Source organism: Calliopsis andreniformis, chromosome 12 (assembly GCF_051401765.1).
Source record: "Calliopsis andreniformis isolate RMS-2024a chromosome 12, iyCalAndr_principal, whole genome shotgun sequence".
NCBI classification, from domain to species: Eukaryota; Metazoa; Arthropoda; class Insecta; order Hymenoptera; family Andrenidae; genus Calliopsis; species Calliopsis andreniformis.
In genome coordinates, this window is record NC_135073.1 from 6,432,046 (window position 1) to 6,455,093 (window position 23,048).

The 23,048-nt window shown below is 34.4% G+C and overlaps 1 protein-coding gene across 2 annotated transcripts in view; it reads right to left on the reverse strand.

Moving 5' to 3' along the window:
- The window catches only part of Invadolysin (leishmanolysin-like peptidase, invadolysin), a 274,526-nt gene that overhangs the window by 94,857 nt on the left and 156,621 nt on the right, over positions 1 to 23,048 (reverse strand). The window contains exon 3 of one of the 2 annotated variants that reach the window (XM_076388677.1): positions 7,249 to 7,349. In XM_076388677.1, the coding sequence (XP_076244792.1) occupies positions 7,249 to 7,349 (101 nt within the window). Of the gene's footprint in view, positions 1 to 7,248; positions 7,350 to 23,048 lie in introns of those variants that run through there. The other variant, XM_076388678.1, reaches the window with a different exon arrangement.

Genomic DNA, 23,048 nt, shown 5'->3' on the forward strand with positions numbered 1-23,048 from the left:
ATGTACATCACAAAAATTTAATACACCTACCTATTATAATATACTACGTTGACAGTCATCCCTATCAATTTTCGAATATGAATGAAATAAAATTTCACACTGAATATACAATTACATATAATAATTTGTTTCCATTTTCGAAATTCTAATATTATTTTATACATATTTATTACAGAATATTACAGCTGTAATGTAATAATTTATTGAAGCTAAGTAATAATGAATACACAGACCTAATCCAATGAAATTGCTATTGCCAATTAGTGATATTTATTATTCATTTACGTGGCGCATGGGTATTACCTATTATTCGTGACATTTTCTATCGAATTTTTATATTACGATTATATGTACATTACATCCAGCAAAAAGTGGAAATTGAAAAAAAGTTGGTAACAGGTCTACATTGAAGTAGTTATAAAGTAGTCTAATGCAAATCTGATTGAAGTATTTCTTCATTTGGGTCCTTACTATTATTACATAATCTTAATGTAAAATCCGAGCGTTATAAGATTACTCAATTTGAAACTTAATGCTTAAACCAAATTGAATTTCTTCATTTTATTCATACTGTGGCGGCATCACCTCCATAAAAAGTACTTCACCACTACAGGGATCTTTTCCTATCTACCACTTTTCCGAAAGTAATTACCTAGCTATCCTTTCCTATAAATATGACTTCTGACCTGATCTGACTATCCCCACGTCTAAGGCAGGATCTGATAGGTAGCCTTACTGACAAGTCCATTAGCAGACGCAGGATGAAACAGTTTCTTTTCCTCCTTTCCACTCTCTTTCGCACCCTCAAACTGTCACAGCAGCATGAACAATTTAAACGTAATTGTTTCTATTAAAAATACATACTCATTTGCGTATAAAATATACAAAAAAGATCCAACGTCCAATGAATAAAAAATGGTTCGGCCTCTTCGTACGTTTCATAATTGAGGAAACGTAATTTACGTTCTCTGAAGTACCTACGAGATCCATTTAACGAGGAGAGCATAAAAAGTTCTGTAATTGAAATAACTTTATTAACTTCAGTAATGCCAATTATAAGCCACTCATTTGCCAGCTCTGTAAATGCACGTTTACAAGATTCTGTGTTATTAATTATATATGTATAAAGAAAAGGTTTTAGTAACCAGCATTGTGTTTTACGAACTATATTTTTGAAACCTGAAGACAATTATAAATGATGCCACGTATGTTCGAATTATATTATACTTTTCAATGGATTAAGAAAGTTTGCGAATCATTCATTTTAACAATTATATTGTTTGGTAATTTAATATAAGAATAAAAATTTATAACAAGAATAGAGAATTTCAGTTGTTTAAGTATATTACTTCAACATATAGATAATGTGTAATTATGTATAGTTACACTGCTCATTTTGGAGAACCTGGGAGCTAGATGTTGTATGTAATCTCCAATACATGTTATACATTTCTAGTAATTGTATTACACTTTTATCACTTGCAAGTAGAATATTCTAATTCTAGGATAGTCTGATAATGAGTGTTCAGATACATAAAGGTCTGCTACACATACCTACAGTTATATTTTCCAAGAAAATCACACCTCAGGTCTGGCCACGATTTTCTTTGGAAACGATTAGTCTATTCAACTTGCTTCGTTCAACAGCGCTAATTTCAATTAATGACTTATTGTTGCTGTATTTCCTTCTGTTTGCACCTATTCGCTGCGACGACTATAAAAGAAAGGAAAAAATAAAACACACTGCTTTGTGAATATAGAACAATTGAACAATGTTATGAAAAATATTAAAAAAAGAAAAATATTTCACAAAATATTAATTTCTTTTTAACATTGTACCCTAACACTTTTTCACGCAGACTACTCTAAAGAATCGATTAAACTGAGAAAATACTTCTGAAAAAAGTCGTACTATTAAATGGTACACCTTGTTAAATACAGCAAAATTTTCCTCTCGAACGATTTTCTGAATTCACCTGGGACAGAGATAAAGCCCAGTCAGGTTGCTAGAATGACTCTATATAAATGTATATCTAACTCTGACAGAGAAACTACCGTTTAAGTATATTTTTAGCAGGTGCCCAAAAAGATCCAGGGTAAGCCTCTCACCTCGAGGCCGAAGATCCATTCGAGGGTTAAAGATAGTCCTAACTTTCTTCGGAAGTAAATCAGATGATTTTAGAAGTCAGCACCGAACAGCGGTATTTGGCGAATAGATTCGAAGCCATCCAGAACAGATGCAAACGTTTGGCATAGATTCGTTTCAATGAAGCGAGCCTTTTTTCGAACACCGCCGACGTTCACGGGCGAATTTCAAATTGAATAAGGTCCCGTCACTCGCGTCGCAGCCTATACATACAAACAGCGGGCGGTTATCTGGCACGTGCCCAAGCTTCCGGCCGCGCTCGACAGAAACTTTAACGCTTTCTATTCCATTGGTCGCGATCGGCCATCTCCTGGGAGAGATCGATGAGCGAGCAAACATGGCCAATATCGATGGATCTGGCTTCACCGATTAATTCTCGACCGTTTTTTCTCCCTTTTTCTCCCCTCGTTCCCCTTTTCTTTCATACTCGTTTCATTCTCCCGGTACAAGGGACACGGGATTAATTATCAGTAACGAGAAAACAGGATTAACTGGCGGCGACAGTTTCTGGGCAACTGGTACGAAAATTTGGCCGCTGTGTAATTCATGGAAAATTGGCTGCATTTTGGAATTAACTTGAAACGTATTCGTATAAATCGTCGGCGGGATAATTTTCGGGGATTGGTTGCGAGGCGGGATATTTTCTGTATCGAGAAAGCTGGAACGTACTGTTGGCTAAGAAGATTAATATCGATGTTATTTTATGCGTGTAAAATAACGTTCGTTTGGAGATTTCAGCTGGCGCGTTGATATTATTGGCTTCTGCTGAATCTTTTGACTCTGCGACAGAGAGAACCAATCAGTCGGTTTTTAATTCGTTGCGGTGCCTTTGATACGGTTTAATTTTTCAATTCATCTTCTGATCAGCGCTACATATTCAAATGTAGAAGATTCATTGTTATCAGAGATTGCATTAAATCTTATCAATACCATTAAAAACAGACTTTTAATATGGTTGTTTTTTACGATATACGTCATGGATATACATCAGAGATCCATCTATATGTTTTACGTTACATTATATATCATAGGGTTTTCAGACAGTTTTGATGTAGTTTAGAGAAAATTATTGATAATATTAAAGTAAAGTAATAAACATTTTAATCCCATCTTCCAGGGCGTGGAATTTAAAGCTTGTTTTAAAGTTATAAATGATTTTCAGTAAAATAGATTGTGATTTCATGAGGATTTTGTATTTTTTCAAATGTTGATAGCACTAGTGACAATAACATTTTATAAAGGTAATACTATTTTATATTTTATATTTTATAAATATTTTACGGAAAACAAATACACATCTAAGAGTTTTGCTAGCTTCAATTACCCGAAATTGTCTCAACCTTTCAATACTGGGAGAATCTTTTTAGTTGCTTCCAGCAACATTTAATAAAAATATTTATTAGGTATAAGTCCGTCACACAATATCTGTGTTTGTAAGGCAAAACAGCCTATATTACATTTTCAAAAGATTCGAGTTATGACCTCAATTAACATCTAGAATATAGGATTCATACTTTTAGAAAGAAGAAACGATATTAAAAGAATCGTTTCATGTAAAAATAAGGATCCAAGAAGACCCAAATCCATAAGACAGTACTGAAGCTGAAAACTTCGAACGCCAATATCTCAAAAACAAAAACATATGACTCTATACTACGTTCACTGGGAGAACGCAGTTGTCGGTTGACGAGTTTTCCTACCCTTTGTGCAGTTCACGCCTACGCTCATTAGTTATTGGCTCTGTCACTCCCGAGCACATCCCTACCCACGAACCCCTTGTTGGGCCCTTGGAGGTCCTACCATTTCTAAAGAAAGTCACTTCTTCAAGTGTTAGCGCATAAACGGTGTGAAAGAAATTTTGAGCAAGCAAACGATATTCTTTTAGATTTTAGTTTTTTCCAAAAGTATTAATGCGGCTCTGTTAGCAAATAAAAATCTTCTTGAATATCGTCTCTGTCGACCGAAAACGTACTGGTACTAGTCAGAATTCTTACTACGTTGCAATACTATAAACGACCCTACATTTCCCGTGTCATAAACTACCTGGTCGCATCGAACATTTTGTAGGAAACCCAGGAAACAGTTCTACCGTTGCCGTTTCTTTATAATCAAATATGCCGTGGATTCTTATACATTGATATCTCAATAAATATTGTTTCTTAATAGATAGAAACATTTGTTTCATTTGGACACTAGGTACACAGAGTAGAAAGAAGCAAGGCGTGTCTTTTCAGGCTCTTGAATCCTTCACCAATCTCAGTGGAAAAGTCAGTCAGGACAATGGAAGCCATCTGCGTGAAACGACTGCGTTCTCTCAGTGAACGCAGTATAGTCGTTTTGTCTTACAATCGCAGATATATGCACATAGGTGGACGTCATTCTCGAAAGATCGTCACGTGTAACATTTATTACGTCGTGGCTCAGGGGATAGCCAAGGTGATCCTGGTCAGAGTCGTTCAACTCTAGTTAAGAGGTCGCTTACCTAAACAATGAATACGTGTCCACGGGGGAAAAGAACCATGGCGAATACGCCATGGTAACTCGTCGACCAGCACTCCGAAAGTTTTGTTCCATGTGCCGCGGAGGCATTTAACAACTGCTGAACTTCTCGACCGAAAGTTAAAAGTTGCCTTGCCGCGGTGGCAGCCGTCTTTAAAGCGCGTCTTACGCGATGCACGTTTCCATCCGCGACACACCGTGCCCGCAACTTCGTGGAATTTCTGTCAACGGGTTTCGACGTAAAACCCGTTAATCCACTTTCTTCTTCACTTCAACGTCCCGTCAAAATAAATTTTCCCTCGTCCCTGCTTAACGGGGTTACGTCCCGACGAGTTTGTTCAGTAATGTTAACAGTTTGCTGACAGATGACACGGTTTGACGTTAACTCTTCCATTGCGTTCGACGTATACACGTGACCTGGTTAATATGTTAATTAAGTAGAAACTTAAACTAGCTTTAAGGAGCTACAAGACGTCGGTTCAAAAATCGAACAAGTATTTTCCTGAGTTTGTTACATTTTTAAAGGCTCAAAAGATTTGATCAAGAGCAAAGGGAAAAGTAGGGTTGTGATGTGCTGCATCTCAAAGGAGGTAGAATCACAGAAAATTGTATTCTACCAAGTTTGTAGCACATTGTACATAAATACTGTTGATAAAAAGGATTCTTCTCGAATATCTTCTTCTTTACTCCTAAGAATAAAAAATGCTGAGTTTTGATAATAAGCTAGTTATCTGGTTAGTATCGCAACCCTGTTGCTAGTTTTATGTGTGTAGAATGTTTCATTAAAAGAATTCTTTGAAATTGGAATACTCTATGAAGGTGTAGGCATAGAGAATGATTGTACGTCATATTGATAATAATATGAACTTAGTATCTACTTCAAATGTGTTTTTCTTGAAGCCATATTTTGGGACCTAGTATTCAGGAGATTTCGCAAAATATTCCTCTAATTGACTTCGAATTTGGATACAGTATTTCTTATAAAGTTATGTGAAAGTTATCTAAAATTATCATTGCACTGTATTATTTTTTCAAATATTTCATTGATTCTATATTTATCAAATTAAGAAGAAAATCAAGAATGACGGACTTTCGTTTCAATGATTGATTGCTTAGAAATACTTTCAAATGCCTGTAAAATGTGTCTGACTTGGAGACTTGTTCTATTAATATTGCTGTGTCTGACCAGTCTGATGAACGCAAACAACAGAATGAGTTTTTATGGCAGACACATTTCACGCGCAAGTTAAGTGTATTTTCAATAATTAGTATCTCTGAAATGAAGTCTCGAATGCAATTTGTTTATTTTTTATTCTAGTCTTATTGTGACATGTAAAATAATTCTTTCAAATTTTAAATATTTGTTGACGAACACCTTGTATATTGATTTTATTACGTATACCTACTACAATGATGAAGAAAAAGAAATTTGAAAATTAAAGGAAAGACACAATAATTTTATGGATGGAAATAATTATGGAATATTTAGATATCTTTTAGGGGATGAAGAGGTACCTCTAAAGAGATAAATATGACAAATACAAGGTAAAATATCAAGTATTGACGTTACTAATACATATTCATATATGCAGATTTTAATTTTAAACTTTCTTCCCTCCGATCCTGTATATTAATAGTACAATTATTTTAGAATATAATAGCACACTGCCTTCTTAAAGCATCTCATTATCAAAAATTTTCCACTCACGAAAAATGTCGAAGTGGTTAAAATTTAATTTTCTATATTTGCATCCCCAATTGAATTCTTCTGTAACTTAAAAGCTACGATAGCTACGATTTATTACCATGTACTACCTTTTACACGCTTTGTGAATGTACATGTACAAATGGTTCAGCTTGTAATGAAACTAGAAAGGAATTTGCAATATCAGGAGAAAGAGAATTCTCCTTGCGAAAATAAGCAAAAAGTGCGCGCAGCTAGGTCCATTTATATCCAAGGATCTATTTTCAAGAAAATTAGGTTTGAAAATTGGATGAAATATGCGTGTACCGCTTGGCTACGACACAGTTTCAGAATCGCTGGCGCGGAAAGCGGAGCACTGTACTTTTTGCCTGAAAGTTATTTAACATTCGCTTAATTATGTTTATTACTATATGCAGAATGAAGCTGCAGGTACGTTCATTTGTCTTAAACAAGAAGCAATTTCGTATTATAAGTAATGCCCATGATGTCATATCACGAGAATAATCGCACTGTGTTTAACGTAAAAACTGGTTAGAAGAAGCGTTGGCAACAGTATCCAGTTTAGCAAATTTCTTGATTACAGGCCATGATACAGTTGCTAGCATAATGGGGATGAAATTCGAGCCAAATTGCAGAATACTGTCAACCTTTCAGTGTATACTATTGTTTCTTTTAGATATTATTATAATAATACATCAAATATAGTGGAAAGGTAGAAAGTATTCATGGACGCTGCATATCTTTAGAGTTACGTTCTCATTTTTATGCAAATGAATTAGAATAAATTATGCTGTTGAAATTTTTTCTGTTTCATTTTGGAACATGAAAATGAATGGGTTTTTAGAGGATCCTTTATTTTAAAATTTACATATAAGATTCTGATAAGGTAAAAACATACCTGTAGACACTTTCGTCGTACGACAGTAGAATTCGAACTGGCTGATTAATGCTACGTTTCTTCACTTCATGCGCTGGTTCTATGTGGACGCCATGAATAACCTGCAAAGCAAAGCAGAATTACGAAACTGAAGATATGTTTAGAGAAATGGATACATTTGTGATAGATATAATTAACAAATAAGAATATTTACAACATTGAATATGTATAATGATACATAGTCTCAAAAGTGATATTAATGTCAAATTGAAAAGTTCTTTTTGCGGTACATTCTTAATATTAGCACACCTGAAATATTACATACAATGCTACAAATTAAAATGTTATTTTTTAAAATAAATTGGAGCTCAAAAGATAAATTCTTATTATATAATAAAATGGACAGAACTTCCAACAATTTCTAATTTAACAGAATGTGTTAACGAGTAAAAATTCGACTTACATATTGTTCTATTTCATTTTTATGCTGCATATTAATTAAATTACTCTATAATTTTGTTAATGTTATAAATAGAGAAATAAGTTGAAGTAGCAAAAATATACGTTAAAGTATCAGTTCCAGTTTACTGATTGTGAGTATAACGTCAATTTCATAAACTTTTAAAATTCACTTGATTGAAAACAGCACCTATTCCAAGTTTTCTATTTATTTTTGGCACAGTATACGCCAAACATCGAGGTACACTATATACGCCATACGATAAAAGCTAAAATAAAATATTGGTTACGAATTTTATGTAAACATGAAACAAATAAAAAAATGTTTCAAGTTAGTAATAAAAAATTAGTTCTCAATAAAAATTCAAAACACCTTTTACAAATAAAAAATTAAATTTAGTTTAATGGTTATTCTCGCAATAATAAAAGTTGGACCTTTTTCTTAGGTCTCTAATAGGTCCTTATAGAAGTGAATCAATTCAATTTGTAAAATGAACAAAATCACTATTGAGTGATTCTATAACTGACTCTATAATTGTATAGAGACAAAATTTTGAGCGTGTTTGAGTAAGAATCAATTATGTCATGTATCAGATCCACAAATACACATTAAATACATATTACAAAAGTGGCAGAACTGAAAGAAGTATACTTCTGAGGGGAAGAAAATAATACTATTTATGAGTTCAGGAGAAAATTTATTAAATACATAATACTGACATAAAAAGTAGTTCTACTTAATGAAAGTTATCTTTTCTGAATAATTAGTCTCCAAAATCGTTATGTGTCACTTGCATTAAATGATTTTCTTGTTACTACTTAAATAATTTATAATTTACATTTGAAGTATTCTTTTAATAAACTCTATAATTTTGATTTTTAACTAGTAAAGTATTTTACTCTTATAAATGTGTATTTACCAAACTGATTTATAGCTGTGCTTAAAAAATCACATTGTTTGAGTTGTAAACTTTTGAAGTACACATGCGATATGTCTATAAAAAGTGTCTTCCATTACGATTAGTCCCATTCGAATCCAAAATCTCAACCAATGATTTTGATACACTTCGTGTGTTTCCCAAACGGGAAACTTCTCCAAATTTATTCACGCTATAAGTAGGGTTTTAGACTTCCATCCCTCGTACCCTAAGCTCGTCAGCTGCGTGCTCGTCTCACTTTTAATGAAATGGCTTTAAAGGCGACTCGGTGTATCGTGCGATCAAATATCGTGTAATCAGTCGAGGCGCTCGGTTGAATCCATTGTTACCAAAGTGGCCTCACTAGAAATGCAATTATGCAGGGGAGGGACCACGCTAAGTTTTAATCCGATCTAGTTTTATGCTCTGAGGGTTTATGACCTGTGCCAAAAGCTTCTTAACTATAATGCGATATCTTGAAGGGTTAGGATAGGCATTAACTCCTGCTATCTAAGGGACAGAAGGTGGGGGGGAACAAAGACGAGGAGGATAATGGAAGGTGCATATCTTATATATTGAAGATAACGATAACTAAGTTGCGCGCACTCTAGTCGTAACTTATGGACTATCCTGCCACGTACTTGCTACTATTCTCTCAATTATCGAACTTTCAGACTTCTCTTTTTCGCTCTTATCGTCCCATCGGCTAAGTTACAGGGGGAATGTTAATATATTGAACTATGCCAGAACTATGTGGAAGTTCGCGACTGTGTCAGTGTATTAAATATGAGTATTTAGAAATATTGACTGTAGCTGAATTCCAACCGATATTAGGTGAAGAAATGATAGGTTAATCAGTAACTTGTTTCGTCATATCTTTGTTTTTAATGCAAAGAAAAGAAAATTTTAGAGGAAGCACAGGAATAGTTTAAAAAGTATTATATTTGAAGGGCACTTTTTTGTCGTAAATGCATTCAATAATTACTATATTTTTAAAATGAAAGTGCATATTCTTTTTTGCACTGATCTAAACTTCTTGCCACTCTCAGTAAAAAAGTATTAGAGTGAAGTTTAAAAAAATGATTTCCCAAGGTATTTTAAATAAATATTTTTATTGAAGATGAAAAGAAATTTTATGTAAGAAAAGATATTAATATTCCCATAATTAACTCCCTCATATTAATAATGTATCAATATTACTAAACAAGGTTTAACTTCTTAATGAAAAGATACAATTATATTAGTGATCTAGTTTAATCGTTTATTTGACACAAAAAATGTGATTAAAAATGTGATTTTGAGCACATGTAAAATGTCACCGTAGAATAAGAGAAAACATTTTGCATGTTTAAAATCTGTGCGTCAATGAAGGCACGTGCTGAATTCTATATGTTCAAATGAAAGAAAAATATGCGAAACAGCTACGAATAATAAAATACCATGTTATCGTATACTTCGAAAACTGTTTGTCACTATTCGCAAATACTTTTCCATTCACTATCACTTGGCGAAAATTCTATATATTTCTGCACATACGAAATAAAAAAGAAAGGAATATGAAATATGTATAAATTATATATTATACTATAATTCAAACGCATACAAGCACTCAACAACAAAAAAAAAAAAAAAAACAAAAAAAAAATATTTGAACTAATGAATATCAGCATACAAAATTCAATGTACAACTTTATTCATTTATTCTTTCTTCGCAATCGAAAATCTAGCACGATACAGCTGTCGGTATATTGCATACTCGTTCACGTGAAAGAGAAAACCAATAATAAAGGGATCATGGTAACCGAACGGGTACACAATTTCCGCGGTAACCAACTATTGCGGAATCTAACCCTTTATTTCTGCTCTAGCTACTGATACCCTTTCACATGATATCGCTGAAAATCCATAGATCGCAATAATATTGAATTTCACCAGTGGATAGGTAAATAATAATGAAACTGAAACACTTGGGAAAAATATAAAAATATCTACAATTGTTCTACATTCACTATATGCACAATTTGCACTCTTTTAATACGAGTTTTACAGATACCTGTGTCTTCTACATATTGTACATTTTGTTGCAAGTTTGTTATCATTGATAATATAAATATGGTACAACGAATGCTTTAAAGTTTTAAAGTTGCTATTTGGCGCTTCTGTCTTCGAAGAAATGTTGATCCTTTGTTTAGTTGTTTCATTTTCAAATTCACTGGCATGTTGTTTAATACCATTTGCACATGTGTATAATAATTTCCTTACTAAAACTTCAAGAAATATCTTTCCCTAGAATTTGATGAAATCACGGTTTTCCTATACACGATTTTTTATGAACCATATGACAGGTACACTGTCATATAACGCGTAAAGTAATGAAAATAATCTGACACAGATTAAAGCAGAAAAAACACAGAAATGTGGAACCCACTGATTGTGGGTTCAAAAAAATCTATCATTATGCAGGATTTAGGAGTTACTCTTAATCTTCATCAGAATATAATGGTTTCATCAGTTCATAGGGCGTGCAAAAAGTGCCTCAAAGACTCTTCTACATAGTGACCTTTAATTAGCTGTGCATCAGCACACGTAACAGTCGCCTCAAGTGTCCCACAGGTGAGGGTTAAAACGGAATCAATGTGGACATCCCCCCATACTCTACAAATGAGTTAAATATCTGCCTCGAAATCTACCGTGAAGCTGATACACCACACGGAGTAATGTCACACGCTTCCATCGAAAAACAAATTCCAGCTGCGTCTGTACCCTATTAAAATATTTGCCGTGGACCAGGCACAGGCAGAACTGCGAATGGTAGGCCAACGTTTGGTAACATCCCCGCGCTGTGTCCTGGCCACGTACACGTTGCTGCACTGACGTCCAAGTCCGTTTATTGGGTACACGATTCAACCAAGGCGATCAAAGCTTGTTTCACGGTCCTTGGGCTTGTGTAACGCGGGCGTGACTGTAAAACAAACCTTCGACTACGTGGCTGCACTGTGGATCAACGCACCGTAACACGTGCACGCGTGGTTACACTCGCAGAAACACGTACCTGTGTACGTACACGTTGTGTTCCTGTGCCTCTCCCGTGCGCCTATGTACACGTGGGAAGAACGTTTCCGCGCGGCTGTCAGTAACACACGAGCTTCAGGTAAAAGCATTTCCGTGCAAGGCGTTTCTGCGGAGTCACAGCTTCCCTTGGAGCTTTACGCTCCGACAGACTTTCCGTGATCGAGAGAAACAGGCTTGTAGGCAACGCTGTTTATCACACATATTGTTTTCCCTTTGAGTGGTTGCGAGCATACATCACGCTCCTGGCTGTCGCGGTCCTTTTTCGAAAGCGTCGCTGAATCCGTGAAAGGAATTTTAGGGTTCATAGAAAATAGTTTGGGATGGGTTTTCGTGACACTGTCGCAATGAGGATCGATGTTTGTGCTATACAGGGTGTATCGGGACATGGGGGACATTTTTGGAAGATTGATTCTACCCACGAAGATAATAAGAAAAGTTCATGTTCGGCAACGCTTAATTTTTTACTTATACATATTGTGCATGGTGTGATACTGTCTTTAAGATCCATGACTATGCGTCACTTATTTAAATATCGCTGGACCTAGTAGGATCTTAAAGGGGACAGCACACTGTGCATAAAAGGAATGGATGAGCATATCACGCAATATAAAATAACGTGTAACTAAAAAATTATGCATTTCTAACAGAGTCCCATGTTTCTCCTATTTCTTAGGGGTCTTGGGCCAGCGTTTTATGTGACACAAAGTAACGTATAACTAAAAACCTAGGCGTTTCCGAACATATATGCACATTAACCTTTTTCATTGTCTTCGTGTATATTGTTGAATGTTTACGAGATGGTCCTAGGTTCAATCAAATGTAGATTATTTCTAGAGGCTATCTGAGTTCTCAATATTTGAATGAACCTTCTAAAAAATATCCCACATTTTCTGATATACCTTGCATAATGGAATATGTCATGGAACATGAAAGGGTATGCTTGTCTTTTGTGTTTTGTATGTTGGTGTTTTAGGAAGATCAGTTTAAATGCTTTTGAAGAGTATTCATATTTTGATAAAAGTGTACAAAAGAAAATAGATTTAGGTAGTTTAAAGCACTAATGAAATGTATCTCCAAGGAATTACATGTACAGTTGCTTAACTTTTAGTGTCAATATATTCAATATAAGCAACCCAAAATAACAAAAACTTTAAACATCCCAAGTAGGATTAATCAAGATCCCAGTAAAAAATCTATGCGACTGTATGCGTACATATTTCCCTACTCGTTTTGATAATCAAAGTTTTACGATACTACCGACCTAAAGTCTGCTAACCACAATTTAAGTAACAATAAAGAACTGTATCTATATCAGTGGTGGTTAAATCATGTTAGGAGTTATATTTTCTCTGTCAGAAATACTCGAGGTCCACATTTTCTATTGAAACGTAGTTTCACATGAAATAAGTACGTGCCATTCATGAAATAATTTTACTTTCGTTAGTTAAATAATTATGAAAGAATTATACAAAGCCCAAAAATTAAAGTACGAGAAAGTGGAAAAAATAATTCAGTTTTTGTCGACATCTGTCTCTATTCTTTTAGTAGGATACTTGAACATTATTCACAGTAGTTATTCCGGCTTCTACCGGAAGATGTAATTTCAGCGGCTAGAAGTTCCCTCTAAATTCTTCAGAGAGATAAAAAGAAAATCTTTCGTTTTCACGCTGCGTTGCACAGTTGTCGGCAAGAAATGAAGTTGCCAGAATGCTGAGTAATAAAAAGACAATTGTGGGTATAAACAGAATTATTTGCACCGAATTAGAAATCTTTTTTAGCAAGAAATTGCACAATTTTCAACCCCTAATTAATGATAAATATTACAAAATTACTCTATAGTGAAATATAATGAATGTTTATACATTGAAGACAGAAATATTTTTACTTTGAAGAATTGATATTACACGTGTTCTAAATAAAAATTGTATTAGAATTATTTTGTTTTTAATTTTCTTTAGAATAATTGAACATAGTTAAAATTTAAAGACTTCTTCGTTATTAAAAAATTCCTAACCTGATAATAGTAATAATAATAAAAAGAAAAAAAAAACGAAATTGCTTAACAGGTTCATTTAAATTTCAATTCCAACACAAGTCCACTTTATAACAAGTTAATGTGACACTAAATTTCATTTACAGAAACGAGGAAAAGAAAAAAAAGGATTCATTATCAACGATCTATCCTATACTTCACTAAAGAAATAGCTTAACAAAAGAGGGTGAGTAGATAAATAGGCACAAAAGCAACTGTGGAAGTTCTCCACAGTCGATGCACACCCTCCAGGTTCCAGGTCAGCACATTCATATGGATACAACAATTTGCACACTCGTCAGCGCGCCAGCAGAATTCGATTAGCCGGGTAAGGGTCACATCGGTTGAACGCAGACGCACGTTGCAGCAGCATCCGTGCCCTGTTTCGACGTCGATATATCGGGAACGACGTTAATGAAGTAATTTACTACGCGCTGAAAGAAACGGAAGAGTCTGAAAGACTAACTGCAACGCGCTGGCAAGCCTCTGCATTTCTCTGTATTTTTATACACGCGCAGCCAGGCGTTCAACCTTGCAGTACGCGTACTCAGAGGGTGAATCGCGAGGGTGGTTCACAAGGGTCGTGTCGCATAGCAAAGACGAAGGAATTCGTGTATCGCGACCCGTAAATAAATCTTGTGCCACGTAGCTTAGAACATCGCTGCTAGGATAAAGATATCGGAGACGAGAGCTAGAGGAAGAAGTGCACTATGTGTGTACATGGACTGACTGTACATGAAAGTGATGTAAGAGGATGCTCAGACTTTATGGTGGAAAGTATATAGTACAGATGACACTTCTTTGCTCTTCTGGAGTGTTTAAGTTTATGTTTCGGTAGATGGTGAGAGGAATTTTAGTCTGCTGTGGCTAGAAAAAGTGTTCAGATTCACTTGTTGTTTGCAGGGATTAGAGAATTGGTGTTTTAATAGTGATGGACTAGATGAAGGTAAATTTTCTATAAATAGTTCAAGAAAACGAAAATTGATTAATTAGTGTCTGTACGATTAGGGGAAATAAGAATAAGAAACAAACAAAATAAGAAATTTGTTTTACTCTTTGTACAGTCTAACCTGGGTTTCATTTTTGACACGTTGTATATAGAATGTTAAAATAGGAGAACTAAAATTTGAGGGTCTTATTATGCATAGTATTCCTACTCTCATTTACAATCAATTTATTGTATGGTAAAACTTTGAACCAAAAAATCATGTGAAACCATAACTGTAGCTTCCAGTGGTACAAAATAAACAATATGGCTTCCCCATTCCTGGAGAACGTATCATGTGTCTTCCATTTAAATGGCTTATATCTGCGAATCGTAAACCAGAATATTTTCTCTGTATTTCGATTTTCAAGTGTTCCTGCATTCCTACGCTCATATTTTTCTTTTGTCATATTATTTCGAAGTAACGTGCTTTCCAGGATTCTTCGCTTCCTTTCCCATTCAATATGCAACTAAGAGATTTATATTACCATGTGATCGTGAACATAAAAGTAGAGTTTACATTAGAAATAGAAATCCTTAAAACTTTTAATCCTTTTTCTAACATGCTACATTTACCATATTTTGGTTCCCACTATTATAACCATTTTATAAGAAAAGTATAAAAAATTTGTGTACAACATTCGTATAGAATAGCTATACAGTTAACATTTTGGGATAAAAGATCTGAATATAGAAAGAACAGAAAAAGTTGTTATGAGAACCCATATTGATTACTTTTTGTTCAGCTTATTTGAGCAATGTCATAAAACTATAAGTCATAAAAAACTAAATAAAGACATGTCTTGTAAAGAATTAATAAAATACAGTGGAATAGGTATATAAATTTAAAATGAAAGTAAACTTCTAAACATAAAATAATTAATGAAACTTCTAAAATGATAAATAACTGTACACTGAAAGCACCTACTCAAGACTCTATATGCAAAACATAGATTTTCAAAATAAAAAGATATAAATAAACGTACAGTTAATTTCCTGATTAATGCACGTGATATTTGAGTACTATCTTTATACTTACTTTCTTATAAAAAGTGATTTCTATGTATCAAATAAAACGGTAGTAGCATGTGTTACAATAGTTGCTGATCTCCATCACAACTTTTTAAATTGCTACTTTCAACCTTAATTACCTTCAGTGTACAATTTACGACTTACAGTGAAAAATGTCCCCTATTTAATGTGTTATGTCTGGAATCAAGAATATCTCAGCTGTTCTCATGTAGAGCGCTTGTGCACGTGTTTGTGTCAAAGATAAAGCGCGCTCATAACGAACATTAAATGACCACTCGGGGTTAGGTGTCTGGATGCCATGCTAGTCCCAGCGTGACGTGACCTATAATACACGTGATGTGACAATATTACACCGCATGCCGTGAATTTTCTGAAAGCCATTTCATCGTGATCGAGGCAGTGGACATCAGCCATGATACGACCAGCTCGTTCTACATACAGCTATTACAAGCGAGGCATCGCGATAAGTATTGGCGCTATACCTTGCAAAGGCTAGTCGCAATAAAGGGGCAAAGAAAATGGAATCTTTAACGAACGGAGGAAACAAAGATCGAGTCGCTTATGCCTGTAATACCATTAACTTTAAAAGCGCCCTAAATCTGTTCCGATAAAATCTCGTACGTGCGCATAATCTGAAAGAAGAAACGCCTACAGCTTCTGTGTCTAACTTTTTTAGGTCCCGCCAGTTATCTGGAGTTTACTTAACGCCCTGTGAAATATTAATGAGCCGTGAGAAATCAGGCGTACCTGCTATTACTACTTTACTTACGTTTTCATTAGCGTGTATTATATAGAGTGGAGTGTTCCAGTGGGGTCACTGGGGAATCCTAATTGTTCATGAATATGTGGGAGAATCGTCCAATGTAGAATTAGGTTATTCGAAGATGACTTCTTTTCTTGGAAGTTGAACTTCGATATAGGCATAATTTTAGATTAGGTATTGCAATCATATTATACATTATTGTAAGTTATTCAATGAGTCATTTCGTTTTCTGTGAGGGTATAAGAAATAAATACAGAGTTTGTATTTTAAAAATATCAATAATCCTCAAAAGTTAAGAAAAATAATTTCAAGAAGACTTGATTGCTTCTTTGAACATTACATTATTTAAAACAATTTTTTTTAAGAAATTATGTCTGAGTATGACTTTGCATCTCTATTATATTACGTGAATATTTAATTTATAAAGTTTGTAGAAATACTTAAATCTATATAGATACTATACCTTTAGGTATCCATGTTTTAGTTTGAAAAACGCATGATTCTAATAATTCGAAAAATCCTAAAATAATAGTTTTCCAACCTCAGATATTACTGCAAAGTTGGATCTTTGGTTCTATATTAAATTAATTTTTATAAGTTTTATTTATAACAAAATAAGATAGCCTTTAAAAGGTTCTTCAACGAGACATTATTACAATCATAATTTATTTTTTGAATAATTTTCATCACAGAAGGTTCAAACTTTTCGAACCCAAAATGTAAAGTAAAAAGAGGAAATAATCGATAAGATAAATTAACATCTTTGCAATGTCTCAGTCACGTTGTTCCCCCGTTAATATTAAGGTATGTCATTTCAACCTCACCCAATCTCATAATTTATTGATTAGCAACGACCATGATCCTCTTAGCCTCAGCCCTACACAGTGGGGAGGGACTACGGAATTGGGCTTCTATGCCAAATTGGCATCCTCGAGGTGCCGAAGATTATACTAGCGCTCCCAAGGCATTTGCTTTTACAGCATCCAATAGCTAGCGTTATCGTAACCGTGGATCCATCCGGAGGGAAGAGAACCTTGTTTTATGATTAATAACAAACACGCTTAAACGTATGTATACGTCTCCATGTAATGCACCTGACTGAGAAAAGATGACTTTCTTGGACGTCATACTGCAAAACGGAGACAGATTAAATTCAAAGATCTGGAATCGACCAGTTTTATGTGGAGCTTATTTCAATTTTCATTATTAATATTATACATGGTAAGAAATATTTCTTTCATTGTCAGAAATTCAATTCTAGAAAGGCTAATGTTTAGTAAAATTTGCAATATTTTTTAGATATTTACAGTGATCAGGCAAGTGTTCTAATACTTCTGAACTAGAGTGTACATAAACTGCTTTCTTCGAACGTATGTTGCCGCTGGTGCACGTGGTTCGAACACAAATTCAGAAAAAAATGGTACAACATGAGGCATTGACCCCTCGGTGGGGGTGGGTCGTACGGGCTCCCATTTTTTCGCCTGCACTATATGTACCACATTCTGTTTAGGAGAATTTTTTTTAAATAATTGTTCAGCCATTGTGAAGACCGTATAACCACTTGACTTAATAAACATAAGCTCTTTAATGATATTGACTACTACCATAATTTACTAAAAATTCTATTACACTAACAATAATGCCATCTAAGAAAAAAAATCAGTTTTAATTCATTTTCATATTTATTCTATAATACTCATACTTTCCCTTCTTCGAATAGATGTCGCTATTTTTTTCAATACATTCATAATTCTTAATATCATATAAGTATGGATAATATGTTAATCAACATGTGTAAGGGTTAATTGATTTTTTCAGCCATTTCTGCATAAAGTTATCAAATGTACTCCAAGTAATTCATAGGAGAACTGTATTGTTAGAACTGCGAAACTAACGCAGCAGAGTCCGTGTTGCAATTATGGATACCGTTTGGGTATCATTCAAACTTTCGCGACTGATCCTCTTCACCGAAGTCGAAGTCGCTTGCAAAGTCCTCGACGTCTGGTCGAGTTTCGGATGCATCGAGGTTCTTTCGATATTATGGGTCTCCAGCCCTTCGGTTCCCGGCTCGCTGACGCTGTTTATACTATGAATTATGTAGAAGCCACGTCTCACGAACGAAACGAGAGCACGATAAAAAGTGCTACTACCACCGTAATATTTCAGAATTCCTATTCAAATGAACGGGCACGATTTGACTCGTATTAAGGCAAATGATTAAGATGCTTTGGACCGATAGAATCGATTTATGAGACCTTAGGACGATCAGGAATATCGATTGACTGGGCTATCAAAGGGATGGTATTTCATTAAATGGAAATGGAATTTTTTAATTTTAATAGTATTGACGATAGGATGTATTATGAATGATTATGATTTCTTGTTTCTTTTTGAGAATATTGTGTTTATTTTTTATTAACAATGAGCGAAAAAAAATATAGATCGATGTAATTATTATAAATTAGATATTTTTCCAAAAGGTTGATGTTCTTCATCTTGCTTATATTGATGTTCTTCATTTCAGTTTTCTCTTGTCACTCTTTAAATGCGTTTTACGATAAGATTTTGTTATGTTTTTAGATTATTCATTGTAAAGTATATTATACATATATTTTATCTATCTTATGTTATAAGAAGCTTTCACATGTAGGTTAAAGTTATGTCACGACATCAGTTTTTGTAAAAGTAGGTATCAAGAAAGTTCTGTCACAGGTGTCATTGATTATTAAAAATTTCGGTAATTTCTATTTAGTTGTTTCGGTTCTCGAGATCTTTTTATCAAACAGGGTACCAGCCTATATTGAAAAATATTTCTTCGAAATCTTAACAAAACGTTCCCTTAGGAAGGGCTTTTTCGAATTTATGACGGATTTAATTAACCAAGAAATGCATATCATTACCTTCACTGGCACATTTCTATGGAACTTTTTACTCTACGAACCAACTAAGGACACAATTTAATTCCATTTAATTCTAGTCAAACCAATTCGCAAATAGCCTCAGCTTTCTAGAGGTCTCTCAAATAACTCATTGAAATACTTCGATGAGAAATATATTATCACGTATGACGTTTACAATTCATTGAAATGCGTTGTTTGCCAAGAGATATAAATTGTCCAATCGATCTCGTTGATGGATAGTAGGACAAGGTGGGAAAGAAGCATCGTATGCTCCCGTATGCATGTATGGATGACGTTCCTACGCATGATGCCGAGCACGTGGTCGTGACAGTGGGCACGCACAGTCACAGATTATCGAGTGGCACACGGCACGAGTAGTACGGCGCAAAGCGTGCCAATCGATGCTCAGACACGTACACCATGCCCCCAACCTCACTCCAATCTGGTTAGCAGTCGCTAACCAACCCAAACAGTGGTCTCCAGGTACGGTATAAATTAAAGCAATTTACGTATTACGCGCGTTCCTCTGCTCCAGATGTGACAACTGTCACAACAATCAATGCGATCAAAGTTAACCGTTATAACTTCCTTTGCGTTATGTTCATTTATTTTATTTTTGACTGTGTTCAGCTATGACAATTATTCGCGCGGAATGAATGTTTGTTATTTTCTTCTGGCTCTTATTCCTGCTTGGCGCGACTCCCTTGAGACCAGGAAATCTTAGATGCGAAAATATAAATTAATGAGAAACTTGCAACTAACCAGCGTCGGGGAAAAATTGCACCTTGATTATATCCTAAATTGTTTTTTCCTTCCAAGCATTTGAAAGTAGGTCCATTCGAGAAGAGCACCTTGTGTATAAATATTTTAACGTTATATTATACAGGGCGTTCCCTATACAGGGCGTATACTAAAATAAAACGAAAATTAAGGGCGATGAAAATACCTGTAATATATGTCTGAATTAAGTCTTATTCTACTGCCGATGTGCGCTTGCCAAGGCAGACACTTAAACTAGTAAAATATCCTAACCCAGATACAGCAAAGTCAGTAGAATAAGCCCAAATCAGACATACTACAATTAGGCACATCAAAGCGAATAATCTTTGTGCCAGTTGTCAAATAATTCCTGAGTCAGACACAGAAAGATCAGTAGAATGAGACACAAGTCAAACACACTTTCCGCGTATTTGACATGTTTTATTAATGATTTTAAAACGAGGCTTTAAACTCTATCCTTCTTGATTTTCGTCCTATTTTAAAATGTATTTAACCCTCTTAAACAAGATATCGATCTATCGGTAATAGGACAGTGTTAAAATTGCCACGAACCAATTTATTGGTACCTACTTTAAGGCTCTTCTAACGTCCAACTTTTTTTACTGTTAAATGTGCGGGAAAAAGTACAACTTTTTTTGGTTCGTGTACTCTGGCAGGATTTGTCGACATGTGGAAAAAATTTTGTTCACCAATAGCAATATTTGTGGGGAGTACAGAATTGTTTCGTGATAGATAAAAACTATATAAATATTGGCTTTGCGATTTTCACTATATCTGTGGTTAGGGGGCTGGTACTAAAAGGATTAATATTCGCTGCGAATTGCTGTGGTTACGAATACTTCACCTTGTTTTGTAGAAACTTTTAAATATACAAGGACTACATACTGTAAACATTAATATACTATTACATAGAAAGGAACTTCCTCAATCCATTTAGAATCTTCAAAATTAAATGCAGATGAAATGTACAGAGCAAGAATACATCAACCACTGTGCATAATGTTATCAATCTATGCGATTAATAAATAGAAGAGTCTAAGTAAGCAAATTTCGCCGAATTGTATGAAAGATTCATGTAATCATCCTGCTACAAACGTTCCGTGAAGCATTTCTTGCGTGTCAAATATCGAGCACAGATACGAGGAAGGAAGGAACAAGAGGATCACAATTACATGCTATTTCACCTTTGTTCCTCCCCTCTCAAGGCACAGCCGAGCGTGAGATCAGCAGGAACAAAAATGGCGTACTAACGAACCAGAAAGTGCTTAACAGAATCAAGTCCTTGGCAGTCTTCGTCGTGCCATCCGATTAATTCGTGTAGCTCGGCTCTTATTATGAGAAAGTCGGTTTTCCGCTCCTTCGCTCGTTGAGCTGATCAGACGTCTCGTCCTAATGCGACCTCTACTCATCGAGGGAAACGTCTTTCAATTGCATTTCGCGACAATCGATGAAGTAGACACTGCCTATCATTGCTTGGCCTCGATCCATTGTTCTGGCTCAGCATTAATCATCCCTGTCGAACGTTGTCAGAGGAAAAAATGGAATTGTGCTCGCTAAAATGAGAGTGTGATAAAAATGTCTTTATATATTGCTTCTATTCTTTTAGAAATATTTAATATGGAAATATATATTTTAGATAAATTGCTTAAGTTTCTTTTTCAATTACAAGTTCTATTTATTTTTTATATTACGAAAATTGAAACAATTTTATTGCTTCGTTTTATAGGATTAAAAGGCTGTTACATTTTTTTAAACAATTTTTTATATCTGCTGCAGTTTCCAAGATGTAGGTGTAGGAAAATAGGGAAACACGTGTTAACCTCTAAGGGGTGTATTTACCCTAAAGAATCAAAAAGTAACAAGTACAGAAAATTAGCCGATACTTCTCTTGAGGTCTCCTACAAACCCGCAGTTTGAAAAAAAATCAGAATTTTCAGAGTGTCGAAATTCCCTTGGCCTTGTGTGACATACTTTGAACATAATACAGGCTGAAATAACTCTTATAACTTATTGAAGTATTTCAATTTTATTACTTTTATTACTTTTATTAGGTATAGGCAGAGAAACTTCAGATTCAAATTATTCATGTAAACTGATAGTATAGTATAACCATCTTGTCTATCAGTCTGTATTAACAGATAATTTGATTCTGAAATTAATCCAGGTAATTTGATCCAGTTGGTTAATGATTTATGATTTGCGTGAGACGACAGTGCTAAGTTTAGAATTCAAATTAATTAGACAAGCTCTTGTTTCTAACAAAATTTAATATTCATGTTTTAATTATGTTAAGCTATGACTCATCCATTATTCAATTATACATATTTTTAGTTACGTTCAAAGTCCACGAACAGAAATTATAAGTGCATACTTTTATGGGGATTTGAGCTGCATGTGAGTATTTGTAATTAGAGGTCGCTCTCGGATTGGATGAATAGAAATGGAATTGGAAATGGTTGATAGCTCGATTTGCTTCAACTCACCTAATTGGCTTATAGATCGAGCGATGGACAATATAGTGATTGGTAATCAAGAGTAATCGTTTAACGATCATTGAGTGTAGATTGAGAGTATTTGAAAATTAAATATCCTGTTAATATATCTATTGTAGATATTTGAATTAGTTCTAATTTTCGACAATTTGAATAAAACGATTTATTATATGTTTAAAGGGAGAAATTTGAATAGCTATCTTCAGATATAAAAATTTAGTGTACTATGTTTCAATATTAATTTGTAGATTTTGAAGTAAAAATAAATAACCTTAATACAAATTTATTATACATACACTACATGTCAACTCAATATGTTAAACAAGTAATATTTTTCCTGCAAATATATCAATATTCTTGTAAATTATTTATTAGTCGTTCTTCTCTTG